The following is a 17578-nucleotide window of genomic DNA, read 5'->3' as shown; positions in this document are numbered from 1 at the left end:
GTCAGTTATCATTACAATTCCAAAGAAAGGCAATGCCAAAGAATGCTCAAACTACCACACAATTGCCCTCATCTCACACGCTAGTTAAGTAATGCTCAAAATTCTCCAAACCAGGCTTCAGCAATGTGTGAACCGTAAATTTCCAGATGTTCAAGCTGGTTTTAGAAAAGGCAGAGGAACCAGAGATCAAATTGCCAACATCTGCTGGATCATCGAAAAAGCAAGAGAGTTCCAGAACAACATCTATTTCTGTTTTACTGACTATGCCAAAGCCTTTGACTGTGTGGATCACAATAAATTGTGGAAAATTCTGAAAGAGATGGACATACCAGACCACCTGACCTGCCCCTTCAGAAACCTGTATACAGGTCAGGAAGCAACAGTTAGAACTGGACATGGAACAAAAGACTGGTTTCAAATAGGAAAAGGAGCACATCAAGACTGTATATTGTCACCCTGCTTATTTAACTTATATGCAGAGTACATCATGAGAAATGCTGGGCTGGAGGAAGCACAAGCTGGAATCAAGATTGCCGGGAGAAATATCAATCACCTCAGATGTGCAGATGACACCACCCTTATGGCAGAAAGTGAAGAAGAACTAAAGAGCCTCTTGATGAAAGTGAAAGTGGAGAGTGAAAAAGTTGGCTTAAAGCTCAGCATTCAGAAAACTAACATCATGGCATCTGGTCCCATCACTTCATGGGAAATAGATGGGGAAACAGTGGCTGACTTTATTTTTCTGGGCTCCAAAATCACTGCAGATGGTGATTGCAGCCATAAAATTAAAAGATACTTACTCCTTGGAAGGAAAGTTATGACCAACCTAGACAGCACATTAAAAAGCAGAGACATTACTTTGCCAACAAAGGTCTGTCTAGTCAAGGTTACGGTTTTTCCAGAAGTCATGTATGGATGTGAGAGTTGGAAAGCTGAGCATAGAAGAATTGATGCTTTTGAAATGTGGTGTTGGAGAAGATTCTGGAGAGTCCCTTGGACTGCAAGGAGATCCAACCAGTCCATCTTAAAGGAGATCAGTCCTAGGTGTTCATTGGAAGGACTGATGTTGAAGCTGAAACTCCAATAGTTTGGCCACCTGATGCGGAGAGCTGACTCATTTGAAAAGACCCTGATGCTGGCAAAGATTGATGGCAGGAAGAGAAAGGGATGACAGAGGATGAGATGGCTGGATGGCATCACTGACTCAATGGACATGGATTTGGGTGGACTCCAGGAGTTCGCAATGGACAGGGAGGCCTGGCGTGCTGTGGTTCATGGGGTCGCAAAGAGTTGGACAAGACTGAGTGACTGAACTAAACTGAGCTGAACATATATAATATAGCTGAAGACCAAAAATATGGAAACTATAGATAACCTCCCAAAGAATGACAGTTAAGATTGTCAGAAGTTCACTGGCAACAATAGATTATTATGGATAAGGAAATAATAGTCTCAGAGTGTTGAGGGAAAGTAATAGTGTGAAATCACTCAGTCGTGTCCGACTCTTTGCGACCCTATGGACTGTAGCCCACCAGGCTCCTCCATCCATGGGATTCTCTAGGCAAGAATACTGGAGTGGGTTGCCATTTCCTTCTCCAGGGGATCTTCCTGACCCAGGGACTGAACCCGGGTCTCCCACATTGTGGCAGATGCTTTACCTTCTGAGCCACAAGGTAAGTCCAGAGGGAAAGTAATAGTCACTTAGTATTCTATACCTAAATAAACAAACAATGAAAAGGGAGGACAAAATAGATATCCATTAAATAAAAAGCTTCAAATTATAGAACCTTGCCACAAGATCTATGAAAGGATAAACTTCGCTAATAAAATAATGAACCTGGAAGAAAGGAGATGATAAATGAAAAAAAAATGAAAAAAAAAATCTGTTAATATAGCTTGGTATATCTAAGTACTGACTCTATGGATTTTGCTTCTTTAAAAGGCAAAACTGAAACTCTAGACAATGTCCACAAGAAAGGTAGCAATTTCAGAGGGTGACATGATGAGTCATGTTTGGAAGGAAAACAGGGATATTGAATAATTTTATCCCATCTTAAAGATATTTGTGTTCAGAAAAAATTTTTTAATTAAGCATAGCTCCTATAGACATAGGATTTATAGGTTTCAGATTGACAGAGAGCAAATCAGAGACTAAAATTGAAGTTAAAATTTGGTCAAAATAGTTTATGAAGAATGATCAATTTCAAGACAGTCTGTTTTAACCTATTTAAAAACTGTGACAAAGAAGAAACTACAATATAGTTATTTAACTTTATTCTGTTTTGGTTGGAAATACATTCTATTTTTAGATGCCTTCAAGCCTCTTGGTTTCATATTCTTCTCAAACCATATGATAATCTGGAATTGCTTCATGCAATAAAGCAGCTTTATTTGGAATTGAAGGTTATATTGTAAGAGTTTATATTCAGGTTGTGATAACCTTTAGAAAGTAAAAATACTGTTTGAACCAATAAGTCGTCCCCATTTTCTGATCCCAATCTCACCTTTTAGCTTTTCATCACATTCTCAAACCACCTTATTTAATGCCAGAAAATCCTTGTGTTTCAGAATTTCTTTATGCTTTCTGCTTCCACAGTCATCTCTGATGACATGATTAGACAGAAAACACAGAGCATAAATGCTTCTGAACTGCAAGAAAGGACAGAGTCATGAAGCCTTAATAACATCACTCTTCAGAAGATCAAAGCAATAGCTATGTCACTAGAGGCCCTGCATATCCCATTCACCTGTGTAAACAATAATGCAATGGTCCAAGAATTGCCACCATCCTTTCCTCTAGAATTTTAAAGCAGCACTAGAGGGGAAATAAATAAAAGCATGTTTCTAGGAAAAGTTATAAGACATAATGTTTTAGAACTTTAATTATCACAGTCAGATGCTATTTTGTTAAATTAGGTCATGTGGTATTAGGAGCTTAAAGAATGTATCTTTGCAATACCTATACATATATATTCAAAACAGGTCTAAAGTACCAAACCCTAAACAATATCTGCAAGTACAAACCATTACATAAATGAGATTTATTCTAAATTAATACCGAAGAGGAGTTTATTAGGGATTCATGTCATTTCAGAACTCAACAAAAATTGTTCAATTTTGTACGCTAATTGTTTGTAATTTTCTTTCATAGTGTTAAGATATTCTTAGTTCTATGAAGTGAAAGACTATTTGATGTGAATCAATGCTTTATGAATCAATGCTTCTTTTTATTCAAGCCCTTAGTGGAATAAATTAAGACAATTAAAAAATTAAATCTGTAACATCAATATGTCCAAATATGACAATTTCCATTATGAACCTATGAAACAAAATAAAAAGTTATGAAAAATACAGATATTGGAGTCAACTACAAAATACTACCTATAAAGCAGAGTAATCCAAATAATTGTGCTTGGTTTTAAATTTTAGCAGATATACTTAATATAATATTTATGTCTATTTAAACCATATTGAAACACTGGCAATCCTACATGCAGGGCATCAAATGAGACACAGATGTAAAGAACAGACTTTTTGACTCAGTGGGAGAAGGGATGGGTGGGATGATTTGAGAAAATAGCACTGAAACATGTGATTACCATATGTAAAACAGATGACCAGCACAAGCTCCATGCATGAAGCAGGGCACCCAAAGCCGGTGCTCTGGGACAACCTGGAGGGATAGGGTGGAGAGGGAGGTGAGAGGGGTGCTCAGGACGGGAGCACACATGTATTCCTGTGGCCAATTCATGTAGATGTATGACAAAAAACACCACACTATTGTAAGGTAGTTATCCTCCAAGTAAAATTAAGTAATTCATTTTTTTTTAAGTGCTTCTTTCTTTAGTGCTTCTAGAATTTGGATCTAGATAGATCTCAACAACATTACAGAGAAAGGAATCACAGTTTGAAACACGTAGTAGTACAACTTTTAGGATAAAATGTATGCTTGTGGGCTAAATTGCTTCAGTTGTGTCCGACTCGTCGTGACCCTATGGAATGTAGCCCGCCAGGCTCCTCTGTATCTTTGTTACATAGGAGGCCAAGAGTTCTCAAATGCATTTAAATAAGTAATGATTATTCCTAAAACCTCACTGTAATTTTTCCTGTTTATTATCTCTAACACCAAAGTTCCAGATAAATCTATATTTTTCCATCATTCTCAGCAGCATGTAGATACTGTTCTAATAGTGCCCGTATCAGACTGCACAAAACAAACAGAGCAAAAAGGGCCTAATTAATGATGAGTAACTAGGGCCTCCTCTGCACTGTATGGCAGGCGGGAAAAGTTAAAGCATGACAGTAAGAGTATGGGTGCTTTGAATGAGGAAATGAAAGGAAGGGGAGGAGGGAAGGGAGGAACTGAGGGGGAGAAAACACATAAAGACCAGACTGAGAATTATTAAGGCTTTAGTGATAAATCTGGTATTATTTACTGAGTCCCCCCAGGGAATAAAATTCTGTATTCTATACTTTAGAATCATGATTCATAAAATGAGGGATAACTGTATTTTCAATGGCTTTCCATATCTAAAATACCACAGCCCTTCCTGAAGAAAAGTTTCCTGTCTCACAGAAATAAGAAGAAACAGCATGTTGTCAGTATACCAACGACTTCTACCTTTAACTGTTCAGTACAACCTGGTTCTACTGATCATTGACATCAATAAATTTCTTACTCTTTATTACAGAAATGATTTTAAATATATCTCTTTTATCTGACAGGCTTGGTAAAACAGGCACATAAATAATTAGTACAAATTATAGCACAGATGACAGAGATATTAACTTTGTGAAGATCCAGATATACGATATCTGTGCTAGACCTTGAAGGATGAATAAAAATCTACCACAGAAAGAAAGAAGAAAGGAGCTAGATAAAATATGAAAAAAAAGCAAGAGACAGGAAAAATACATAGATTATTCAAAAGTAACAAAAACAGGAGACAGAACTTGCCAAATTCAGAAAATAATAGAATATGGCCAAATTGTGAAGCCCCTTGAAAGGCATGATGACCAACTACTTTCAATGAAAGAGAAAGAAAAAACACAGAATATTTTCCTAAAATGAAATCTATTAAAACTGCTATCAGGATTTACACAATAAGTGACTTCATGGCATCCTAGATGAAGCATCAGACACGTAAATGAAGCCATTTTAAACATGTGTCCTTCTTAAATCACAATGAACCAGTGTGCTACATCCCCTGCTTTTAGGAACATGAGAATCTTTTACAATTATTCTATTCCTGCCCCATGTGTGTTGTATACATGGGGAACAATGGCATCTTGTTTAATTTTTAGTTCTCCAGATCAAGGAGAGCTTTAGCTGGGAAGCTTCATTCACATCCATAAGTGATTTCAATGAAGCTCTTCTGGACTTCAACACAATGTCGTAATGGAATAGATCTTTGGGAGGACGTGAGCCTTGGAGCATGAAAGAGGGGCATTAGTCAGGAGAATTAAAAGAGAAGACTGTGGTATACTCTTACACTTGCAGCTTCCTATATACATACTTCCAGGTATTCAGCCCTTTTGCAGTCCCCTTGTAAACTCACTTTATACCTAGTCATGTGAAAAACTCCCTCTTCAGCCAACCACTATACTCTAAAAATTTTTGAGTCAAATTCTTTAATGGCATGAGGCCATACAGAGAGAGGCCCTGGAATATAAGGGATTATTTTAGACATTCTAATCCCTGTCACACTCCTAGCTGAATTCAGCTACATGAGTTATCTCTGTTTACAATAAACAAAAGAATTACCCACATATGAGACCTGAGAAATCATAAATCACTGTGGCTTTAAGTTATTAAGTTTTGGTTTATTTTACCTCAATAGCAATAGATCATTGAAACATATAACTCTATATTTATATCTACTACAAATCAAAATTATTAACAGATCATCAGATATTCAAAAATGTTAATAACTAAGATAATGTTCTAACAGAATAAGCCAGGACAAAAGAAAATGATATAGAAATATTGTTCTTTCAATTCCCATTATATATACAAAAGCATATGGTCACATTATTATCTGAGCTGTACTTTATTTGTGTATATTCCAATATTCATGTATATTCTAAAAAAAAAACCTTAAATAATTTACCATCGAGAGTTGAACTTTATTCATTTAGGTTATAGATAATTCTGAGATTTGGCTATGAGATAAGTTGTTTGTAGAAAGCAATGGAATCAATAAAAAATTATTATCAGAGGCTAGAAAGGTGCAATATGAAGCACCAAGAACACAAATAAATACTTTAAAATGGAAACTTGGTATTATAATATACCTTCTCTAAAAATGAGGTCCCAACATCAACTTTGTATTTGTAAATAGCAATTCATTATATTCAATTGAAACCAGGTACGTGTGTTTTCATATAATAGTTTTTCATATACTTTATCATTTATTATAACCACTAATTTATTTATGAACAAGGAAGTTAGTAAGCAGCAGACTTAGAATCCAAGCATAATATTCCAATTTATTCCATTGCTACAAGAAGATGATGAGCATTTGTACTTTACCCACTCATTTCTGCAAATAAATTACAATAAAGATTATAAGCCATAAAAATGAATGAATCAAGCAGTAACTCTAGATAAGCCGATAATTATCACTCATCCAAAATCATCTTTGCTCAAAAGTGAAGGAATTTTAAAGCATGCAAGTAAGATTGAAATTTCATAGAGCAAACATATTAAGCAAAAAACATCTAGTCATCAATAACTGTCACTACTTTTAATTCTGTGATCAACACCATAAAGTATACTTAATAATAATCATTTAAATCCATAGATAGCTATTCTTTAAATAATTTAAAACTTTATTATTTTTACCAATACTCAGCTTCTACCTAAGACAAAGTATGATAACCTTACATGTTTAGTATATGCAATATGTTTTATCCTTGGCTATTATTGCCTTCTTAATCTCATTAAAAAATGATCCATATATGTGAATTTTTCTTTAGTGCATTTTCCAATGTAAATTTTTTTTACAATGCCTCTTAAAAGATTCATTTCCAACTAATTTTTGTTTCATTCTAAATCCTTGCTATATATGAAAAAAATTGAATTAATTATATATAAGCTTCAATGAAATGTATTTTAATGTTTAGATAGTAAAGAAAAGTTGGCTTATACTTTATAAAAATACACTACAGGCTTTTCATAAAAACAGTATTTTCAAATGACCTAACAGAGTCATTATTGATGGCTTTAGTGAACTTTTTAGCATTCAAGAATTCAAGTGTTTTATAAATAGATAAAACATTAAAAATTTCACATATGTTCCCATCCTGAACCCCCCTCCCATGTCCCTCCCCATACCATCCCTCTGGTTCATCCCAGTGGAAACTGCATTGTGAAGTAAATTCAAATTGCTTCAAACTCCGCTTAATTCCCATTTACTTCAAATGGTGAATTATTAAAAAAAAGATTTTATGTTTTTTAAATCATATGCTACAAAAGGAAAGACTTTGGGGAAAACATTTTAACAAACTAATAAATCTCAGTAAAGTTCAAAAAAAAATTCACATATGGCCCTATATAGAAACAAATGTTTTTCTTATTTATTTTCATCCTTTTTAATGGGTAGGAACATAACATCACCAAAAAGTCAGAAAATTCAATATGATTGATGCTACAGAAAACAAAACAAAACAAAATCTTAAATAATTTACCATTGAGAGCAAAAATATCTTCTATGCTATTATTTACCAAACATTACTTTCATTTCTTTATTTGTGTTTTGATTATGAGTCCTATATCCAAACGTAATGGATATGATTTATCTTTATCAGGTATTATGCACAAAATTTTAAGTATATATATATTTATTAAATTAATAAGCCTTCATAAAATGATTCACACAAAAAACTTTCCATGTTTAAAATTACAAATATGTCATTATCAGAAAACAGGAAAGGTATGGTTTTAAACTTAATCAGCATTTCAGTGTTTTAATACTTCCTAACAATTAGATTTTGCACAAATACTGCTATCTAAACAAACAAACAAAAAATAATGTGTTATACGGTAGTAAGTTATATTTAATAGTAGCAAAGGATAAATTAAGCTCTGATACACTAAGTACTCAATCACAAAACATATACCATTCCCATAAACTATCTCTATGTTGTAAAACATATAATTATTCATATGCATACATATGAACTCCTCATTTATTTAAATATAATTTCAGCTTATTTGGGTACTACAATTATTACAACTCAACATGAAAGAATTTTTTTCAAACTATCATATTCTCTATGAATCACCAAAACATGAAAGTTAAGCAAATGCCTGCTTTGAATTCCTTTTGCTTTTTGTTGCTGCTATTGATGTTGTTTTCCTTTACAAAAATCAAGTGAATACAGCAATTCATACAGAAACTACTCTACTGAAGGCAGAATGGAAGAACATTTGTCATGGTATATAATTTATTCAACATTTTCATACACTATTCCTAGGTGGGGGAAAAAATCAGAAATTATCTTACAGTTAATATGAGTTCATTCCTTGCACAATTAGTTCTTCCAGGAATAATAATCAAAAATGTATTAACTGAAGATAAATATATTTATGTTGAAAAAAGCCATCATTTGAATGCATGAATAATTATTTAAATGTGTTTTTCTTACCATGGCAAGAACCTTCAATTTCTTCATATCCTGTACTGCAAATACATCTTCCAAGAGGAACCAGCCAATCTCCATCAGCTCCACAATAGAGCTTAGGAGTGTCACGCTCTTCTGCACTCTTCACACAGGAGCCCCTTACTTCAACCAAGGAGGAAGAATCAACCCTTGGGATAGTGTCTGGAAACACGGCCAGGTTACGAACAGTAAAGGGGCATTTTTTGTAGAAAACACGGACGGAAACTAGGGCAATGCATGCCCCAATGTCTTGAAAAGCCAGATAAAATCCTTTCCTTTCTATAGGCCCCAGCTCACGAATCTCAGTGTTGAGTTTGAGGATGCGATCACCCAAGTCCATCTGGGTAAAACTTTCATCAGCAGCAATTGTGTCAATCTTTGTATACTGGCTTGGCTTGAATTTAATTCCATGGGACTCATCTGATTCCACATAATATAGATTAAACGTTTCTTTGCAAGTCCCCAAGACCCATGGGATGCTATTACAATCCCTCAGTGTGAACTTCATTTCCACATAAATTTTCTGAGCTGCATCACGAGAGATCCAGTTTGTACGAAGCCAGTTGTTTTGGTTTGGCTCCATCACATTGCATACCTGGTAGGTGTGAATGGGCCTGTTGTGTTCATCCATTTCAGTGATGGCATCCCACTGCAAAAAAGAAAAGAAAAAAAAAAAACAAATCATTATAAAACCGCAGTGGTTAAACTTCTATGATTACCTCCAAAATTTTCTGTTTTACTGAAATAAAAAAGAATAAAAAGGACACAAGTGAAGCAAAGCAACAGTGGTACAGGATTTTAACAAAGAGCCTTTCATTTCAGAATGGGTTCTGAACATACCAGCTGTCCTGGTAAGAATCTTAACTTCTTACATGTTAGTTGCAACATCAAGGGACACTTTTTTTATCCTCTAACTTCCTTGGTGGCTCAGTTGGTAAAGAACCTGCCTGTAATGCAGGAGACCCTAGTTTGAATCCTGGGTTGGAAAGATCCCTTGAAGAAGGGAAAGGCCACCCACTCTAGCATTCTTGACTGGAGAATTTCCATGGACAGAGGAGCATGGTGGGCTATAGTTCACGGGGTCACAAAGAGTCAGGCATGATTGAGTTAGTGACTAACATTTTCTTTTTCACTTTTCTCCTCAACTATAAAATGAAGCTTATCATATAGTACCTCTTTCATAGGTTTGTTGTGAAGTACAAATTAATTAATATATGTAAAGAACTTTAAATGGTTTCTAGTACTCTATGCTCAGTTGCTCACTCATATCCTACTCTTTGCGACCCTCTGGTCTGTAGCCCACCAGGCTCCTCTGTACTTGGGATTCTTCAGACAAGAATACTGAAGTTGGTAACCATTTCCTTCTCCACTAGTACTCTATAACCAACCTAAAATAGCATCTACTATGTGATCAAATAACTAGACCAATGCACTCCAGTTGACCATTTGTCTTCATATCCAATTTGCCACAAATTGAAGTAGATTTTTCAGTATTCAATTAAATATATACATGTCTATTTTGATAGAAAATGTGTACATAGACTTCCCAGGTGGTGCTAGTGATAAAGAACTCAAATGTCAATGCAGGAGACAAAAGAGACATGGGTTCAATCCTTGGGTCAGGAAGATCCCCTGGAGAAGGAAATGGCAACCCACTCCAGTATCGTTGCCTGGAGAATCCCATGGACAGAGGAGCCTCATGGGCTATAGTCCAAAGAGTCGCAAAGAGTTGGACATGTCTGAAGTGATTTAGCAGCAGCAGCATACATAGATAAGACTTAGATTTATTCAAGAAATACTTAAGTATTATTCTGAATACTAGGACTGCAGTAGTGAACAAGCTGAACAAAAGCTCCCTGCCTTCAAGGATCTTACTTAGAGTGAGAAGAGGCAATAAAAATTGTAAATTACTCAACTGAACAATATGGTAGAAAGTACAATGGAAAAAAATAAGACAAGAGAGATGGGGGGAAGAGGCTTGCAATTACAGTGTGGCCAGAGAAGGCCTTCCTGAGGTTCTGACATTTAAGTAACATCTTAGAGGTGAGATAGTGAGGAGGAAACAGTAAGTACCAACCCCTGAGGTAGGAGTGTATAGATATGTTTTAGGAACAGTTTGAATGGCACTTAGAGAGGCAAACATGGTGCAAAAAAGCCTTTGTAAGAATTGGAAACACCTTGGTTTTTCCTCTGAGCTAGATCACTGAATTATCTTCACTTCTATGTTTACATACAAGAATTCTGCCACTTATATGAATAGAAAAATCTTATTTATCCTTTTTTTTGTTTCAGTAAAAATATTTGAGCACATTGAAATTAATTGGCATTGTAATTATTTATAAATCTAATATCACATACTTTTATATTACAATTTAGATTGTAAGTATATTTTGTTTGTTTAATGAACTTACAACAAATTTCAATAAACAAAAACACATTTTGGTAACCTTACGTTCTCTTTGGGAAAACATATCAGTCATCATAATTTCTCATTTTTATTAAGGTACAATGGAAATGATGAGCTGTTTTCTATAGTGAATAAGTATTCTGTTCTAGATACCATACTTCAATTCTTTATAATAAGATTGTTTAACTCATCTAGTTTGCAGCTGCTGCCGTCCATGGGGTCACACAGAGTCGGACACAACTGAAGTGACTTAGCAGCAGCAGCAGCAGCAGCAGAGAGTTATCTAACCAAGACTGGTGGAATTTTAATTAGTATAGTTTCTAACAGAATAGCCACTTTTCTCAGTCTACTGGATTGTTACATCATATACTTTCTACTTTAAAATTCCACAAATAAACAATGCATTTTATCAACTCAGTGAAATTAAAAACAATTATGTATCTAAAATTTCATTTGTAATTTTGCTTGCTTGAAATTCAGAAGGTATTTTCCAGAAACAATGAGTTCCTTTAGAAGCATGGCTATAATTTTTGCAAAATACACCCATGGCTTATCAATGGTGATCCAATATCTCAAAGAGGCACATGAAATTATCTAAGTGTCTTTCATCCTAGCATATTATAGGTGTTATATGACTCTTACACTTAAATTTAAAGGCAAAGCAGCACTATTAAAGCTCATTCAATATGGTAAGCTAACCATTAAGAATATAAATAGTAAGACAAGATACAAATAATAAAACCTGAGGAAAAACTATCAAAATAAGTGTTTGAAATTCTATGCATTTTACCCACTGAGGAGCTTCTAAAGTATTTATTCAGTGATCATTCTTATTTTAGATAAATCTCTAATCAAAATTGATTTTGTTTCATAGGGGATGTATGTAATTTGGCACAGTGGTAAAGAATTCTCCTGCCAATGCAGGAGGCACAGGAGACACAGGTTCAATCCCTGAGTGGGGAAGATCCCCTGGAGTAGGAAATGGCAACCTGCACCAGTATTCTTTCATGGAGAATTCCAGTCCATGGGGTTGCAAAGAGTCAGAAATGACTGAGCACAAAGCACACACACTCCATCCTGCACTCTAGAAGTATAGAGATCTACAGTCAATAATTACTGTTTAAATAACTACATTTTAACAACTTCAGACTATACCCCTTACTATTAATAAAAAGTATTAACCATGTTCTCAATCAATTCTCCTAAAATAGGAGACTAACTAAAATGTGAAAAACCATATCTGTAACCAAAAAATTCTGAAATCATTGGGCTTCTCAGGAGGTGTCAGTGGTAAAGAACCTGCCTACCAATGCAGGAGATGTAAGAGATGAGGATGTGCTCTCTAGGTCAGGAAGATCCCCTGGAAGAGGGCATGGCAACCCACTCCAGTATTCATGCCTGGACAACCCCATAGACAGAGGAGCCTGGTGGGGTACAGTCCAAAGGATCATAAAAAGAAAAAATTCTGAAATTATCACATAATTTTATTTTAAAATATGTTGGGTTTGGAAAAAACGTTTAGATGGAAAGAAAGCTCAGGAATGAGAAGCATATGACATCCATACACTGAATCAGAACTAATCTGAACCAAGAGATAAGGAAATAGCAAAATACATGTGAACAATGAGAAATGTGATTCTGTTCAAAGCACTGCACAATGATGCTTAACAAAATGGGACATAATTTTCTATGATAAATGTATGATGTCTGAGGAACAACAGTGCATTTTCTCTTTAATTAAAGTAAAAACTTCAATTAAAAGGGAAGAAAAACAGATTAGAATGAGATTCAGTTATCAAAACAGCCAAAACGGATCAACTGCTAAATTTCTTCTTATACAAGAATATTGAAAGTGATTTAAATTATACTTTTAAATTTGAATATGATCAAAATAAGAACATGAATAAACTCAAGACTGGTATAAGATCTAAAGTGCTAAAAAATTCAAAAAATATATTATCATTGGTATATATATAAATGGTATCATATTTAAATCACGATGTATCCTTTGGAAATACTGTATTACAAAAAGTGATGTTTCTATTTAGTTATATAACTGTCAGTTATAATTTCCAAGTATTAAAATAAATAGGGCCTCTAAAAACGTAAGAACCAAGGAAAGAATGGTGGTATGAGGGCTCACATACCAAATATCTAAATACATTTAAACGATAATTCACTCTTCAGATAAGATCAAACTGTAAGCATGCTTGATTTGCCTACGTTAGAAAGATACTGGAAGGTTAGGTTTAAATTTAAAATATTTAGACTTCTCAGAATTTCAGGCTAGCATGTGGAAGTCCATCCAGAGCCAAATTCTAGGCTTAGTCAACCCCATTTCTATTACCTTACCTAACTCTAGGTAAATCCCATATCATGAAGGGCTTCATGCAAGTACATATCTAAGTTATACAAAACTGTAAATTAACTCTACTTCAATTAATAAAAAGGTTAAAAAAAATCCCAATTTGGAGTAAAATGCACTGTAATTACTCTTTAATATAAAAGAGTTAAATATATTATAAAAACTTTTATGTTCTGTTCATTACTGGGTAGTTAATGTAAACATGTGCCTCAACGCTCTTCTGCCACATAAAGTTCTCCACGTATCCTACAGATCTTATGTTAATAAATTCAGTTCAGTTCAGTCACTCAGTCATGTCCAACTATTTGTAACCCCATAGACTGCAGCATGCCAGGCCTCCCTGTTCATCACCAACTCCCAGAGCTTACCCAAACTCATGTCCATTGAGTCGGTGATGCCATCCAACCATCTCATCCTCTGTCATCCCCTTATCCTCCTGCCTTCAATCTTTCCCAGCATCAGGGTCTTTTCAAAAGAGTCAGTTCTTCGCATCAGGTGGCCAAAGTACTGTAGTTTCAGCTTCAGCATCAGTCCTTCCAATGAATATTCAGAACTGGTTTACTTTAGGATGGACAGGTTGGATCTCTTTGCAGTCCAAGGGACTCTCCAGAGTCTTCTCCAACACCACAGTTCAAAAGCATCAGCTATTCAATGCTCAGCTTTCATTACAGTCCAACTCTCACATCCATACATGACTACTGGAAAAACCATAGCTTTGACTAGGTGGACCTTTGTCAGCAAAGTAATGTTTCTGCTTTTTAATATGCTGTCTAAGTTTGTTATAGCTTTTCTTCCAAGGAGCAAGCGTCTTTTAATTTCATGGCTGCAGTCATAATCTACAGTGATTTTGGAGCCCCCCCCCACCCCTCCCCGAGCCCCGCCAAATAAAGTCTATCACTGTTTCCATTGTTTCCCCATCTATTTGCCAAGAAGTGATGGGACAGGATGCCATGATCTTAGTTTTCTGAATGTTGAGCTTTAAGTCAAATTTTTCACTCTCCTCTTTCATTTTCATCAAGTGGCTCTTTAGTTTTTCTTCTCTTTCAGCCATAAGGGTGGTGTATATCTGCATATCAGAGGTTATTGATATTTCTCCCAGAAATCTTTATTCCAGGTTGTGTTTCAGCCAGCCCAGCACGTCGCATGATGTACTCTGCATATAAGTTAAATAAGCGGGGTGATAATAGACAGCCTTGACGTACTCCTCTTCCAATTTGGAACCAGCCTATTGTTCCATGTCCAGTTCTAACTGTTGCTTCTTGACCTCCATACAGATTTCTAAGGAGGCAAGTAAGGTGGTCTGGTATTTCAATCTCTTGAAGAATTTTCCAGTTTTTTTTTTTTTTTTTTGTGATCCACACAGTCAAAGGCTTTGGCATAGTCAATAAAACAGAAATAGATGTTTTTCTGGAACTCTCTTGCTTTTTTGATGATCTAGTGATCTAGCAGATATTGGCAAGTTGATGTCTGGTTCCTCTGCCTTTTCTAATTCAAGCTTGAACTTCTGGAAGTTCATGGTTCACATGCTCTTGTGGCCTGGATTGGATAATTCTGAGCATTACTTTGCTAGTGTATGAGATGAGTGCAATTGTGTGGTAGTTTGAGCATTCTTTGGCATTGCGTTTGACCTGCTTCATTTTGTACTCCAAGCCAAATTTGCCTGTTACTCCAGGTATCTCTTGACTTCTTACTTTTGCATTCCAGTCCCCTATAATTAAAAGGAATTCTTTTGGGGGTTTTATTTCTAGAAGGTCTTGTACATCTTCATAGAACCGTTCAACTTCAGCTTCTTCAGCATTACTGGTTGTGGCATAGACTTGGACTACTGTAATATTGAATGGCTTGCCTTGGAAACAAACAGAGATCATTCTATCATTTTTGAGATTGCATCCAAGTATTGCATTTCGGACTCTTTTGTTGACTATGATGGCTACTCCATTTCTTCCAAGGGATTGTTGCCCACAGTAATAGATACAATTTTCATCTGAGTTAAATTCACCCATTCCATTCAATTTTAGTTTGCTGATTCCTAAAATGTTGATGTTTACTCTTGCCATCTCCTGTCTGACCACTTCCAACTTGCCTTGATTCATGGACCTAACATTCCAGGTTCCTATGCAATATTACTCTTTACGGCATTGGACTTTACTTCCATCACCAGTCATATCCACAATTGGATGTTGGCGCTGTCTTTGGCGCTGTCTCTTAATTCTTTCTGGATTTATTTCTCCACTGATCTCCAGTAGCATACAAACCTGGGAAGTTCATCTTTCAGTGTCCTATCTTTTTGCCTTTTTGTGCTGTTCTTGGGTTTCTCAAGGCAAGAATACCGAAATGGTTTGCCATTCCCTTCTCCAGTGGACCACGTTTTGTCAGAACTTTCCACCATGACCCATCCATCTTGGGTGGCCCTAGATGACATGGCTCATAGTTTCATTGAGTTAGACAAGGCTGTGATCAAATGTTAGTTTTCTGTGACTGTGGTTTTCAGTTTGCCTGCCCTCTGCTGGAGAAGGATAAGAGGCTAATGGAAGCTTCCTGATGGGAGACTGACTGAGGGGGAAACTGGGTCTTGGTCTGATGGGTAGGACCATGCTCAGTAAATCTTTAATCCAATTTTCTGTTGATGGGCAGGGTTGTGTTCCCTCCCTGTTGTTTGACCTGAGGCCAAACTATGGTGGAGGTAATGAAGATAACAGTGACCTCCTTCAAAAGGTGCCATGCAAGCACTGCTGCACTCAGTGAACCCAACCCTGCAGCAGGCCACCACCAATCCATGCCTCTGCCAAAGACTCCTAGACACTCGCGAGCAAGTCCAGGTCAGTCACTTGTGGGGTCACTGCTCCTTTCTCTTGGGTCCTGGTGCACACAGGATTCCCTCCAAGAATCTGTTTCCCAGTCCTGGTAAGTTCTGGCGGCTCTATGGTAGGGTTGATGGTGACATCCTCCAAGAGGGCTTATGCCATACCTGGGTCTACTGTACCCAGAGCCCCTGCCCCTGAAGAACACAGTTTTGGCTCAGTCTCTGTGGGGTCTCTGGGTCCTGGTGCACTAGGTTTGTTTGAGCCCTCTGAGCATCTCTATTGGGTATAGGGTTTGATTCTAAATGTGATTTCGCCCCTCCTACCATTTTGCTGGAGCTTCTCCTTTGCCCTTGGATGTGGGGTATCTTTTTTTGGGATCCAACATTCTCCTGTTGGTGGCTGTTCAGCAGTGAGTTATCATTTTGGAGTTCTCATAGGAGAAGATAAGCACACTTCCTTCTACTCTGCCATCTTGGTGTCAGTTTGTAGTATATATTAAATTCCATAATATGAATGAAGAAATTAGATACAAGAACTGCTTGCTCTTACTGGACTTATAATATTTTAAGGTAACAAATTATGAAAGCATAATTGATAGCACAGAACTGAATATAAGAAATAAACCATATATATAGTAAATAGAATAAGTGTCGAAAGGACAGCAACACCTGTGAATAGGGGGGGCTTGGCAGGTTTGGTCAAGACAGAGACTGGACTTTAGCCTTAAAGAATTACAAGATTCAATAAAGCAGAGGGAGAACAGTATATAAAAAAATAATGTTTAACACTAACCTGTATGAATATAATTTTTGGCAACACAGTCCTATACTACTTATATTTAGTGGGTAAAAGTTTTTGCCCCTATTTAAAACAAAAACAAACATACATGTATTTATTCTCCAGCTGTGAAACATTTTGGAGTATGGGTTTTGGTTAAACATGAATCAGTTGTAGACCAAAGTGTTCATTCTTTAATAAACTTCAAGGGCACCTTGGATTCCTGAGGGAAACTATTTATATCCTGAATTTATACTGTCAAAGCTTTCCCACAAATGTTAACATATTTGGTCCTCATCAATCCGATAAACTAAGACTGATACTTTCATGTTCATGTTACTGATACAGAATTCAATACGTAGGAATTGCATGGGCCAATGACTGGAACCAGGCCCTCTAACTTTATTTTCTGCCTTTCATGATGTTTTGCTGGTATCTTATTGGCCTCTCCCAGGGCTAGCCAGTTCTTAGAGACAGCAAAAAGCTCTGGGCCTAGAGCATATCTTTCATATGCAAACCAACCAAACTTGAGTCTATAGGCCCAACTACCTTCTTATCTAA

The 17578-nt window shown here is 36.1% G+C and overlaps 1 protein-coding gene across 6 annotated transcripts in view; it reads right to left on the bottom strand.

Annotated features, from left to right (window-relative positions):
• EPHA6 (EPH receptor A6) overlaps positions 1-17578 on the bottom strand; it is a 1019792-nt gene that overhangs the window by 802408 nt on the left and 199806 nt on the right. For all 6 annotated transcript variants that reach the window (XM_027554351.1, XM_027554393.1, XM_027554360.1 and 3 more), the window contains exon 3: positions 8650-9313. In XM_027554351.1, the coding sequence (XP_027410152.1) occupies positions 8650-9313 (664 nt within the window). The remainder of the gene's footprint in view (positions 1-8649; positions 9314-17578) is intronic.

Source organism: Bos indicus x Bos taurus, chromosome 1, assembly GCF_003369695.1.
Source record: "Bos indicus x Bos taurus breed Angus x Brahman F1 hybrid chromosome 1, Bos_hybrid_MaternalHap_v2.0, whole genome shotgun sequence".
In the NCBI taxonomy this organism is placed as follows: Eukaryota; Metazoa; Chordata; class Mammalia; order Artiodactyla; family Bovidae; genus Bos; species Bos indicus x Bos taurus.
The sequence above is the reverse complement of the archived record's forward strand: the minus strand, read 5'-3'. Positions and strand labels throughout refer to the sequence as shown.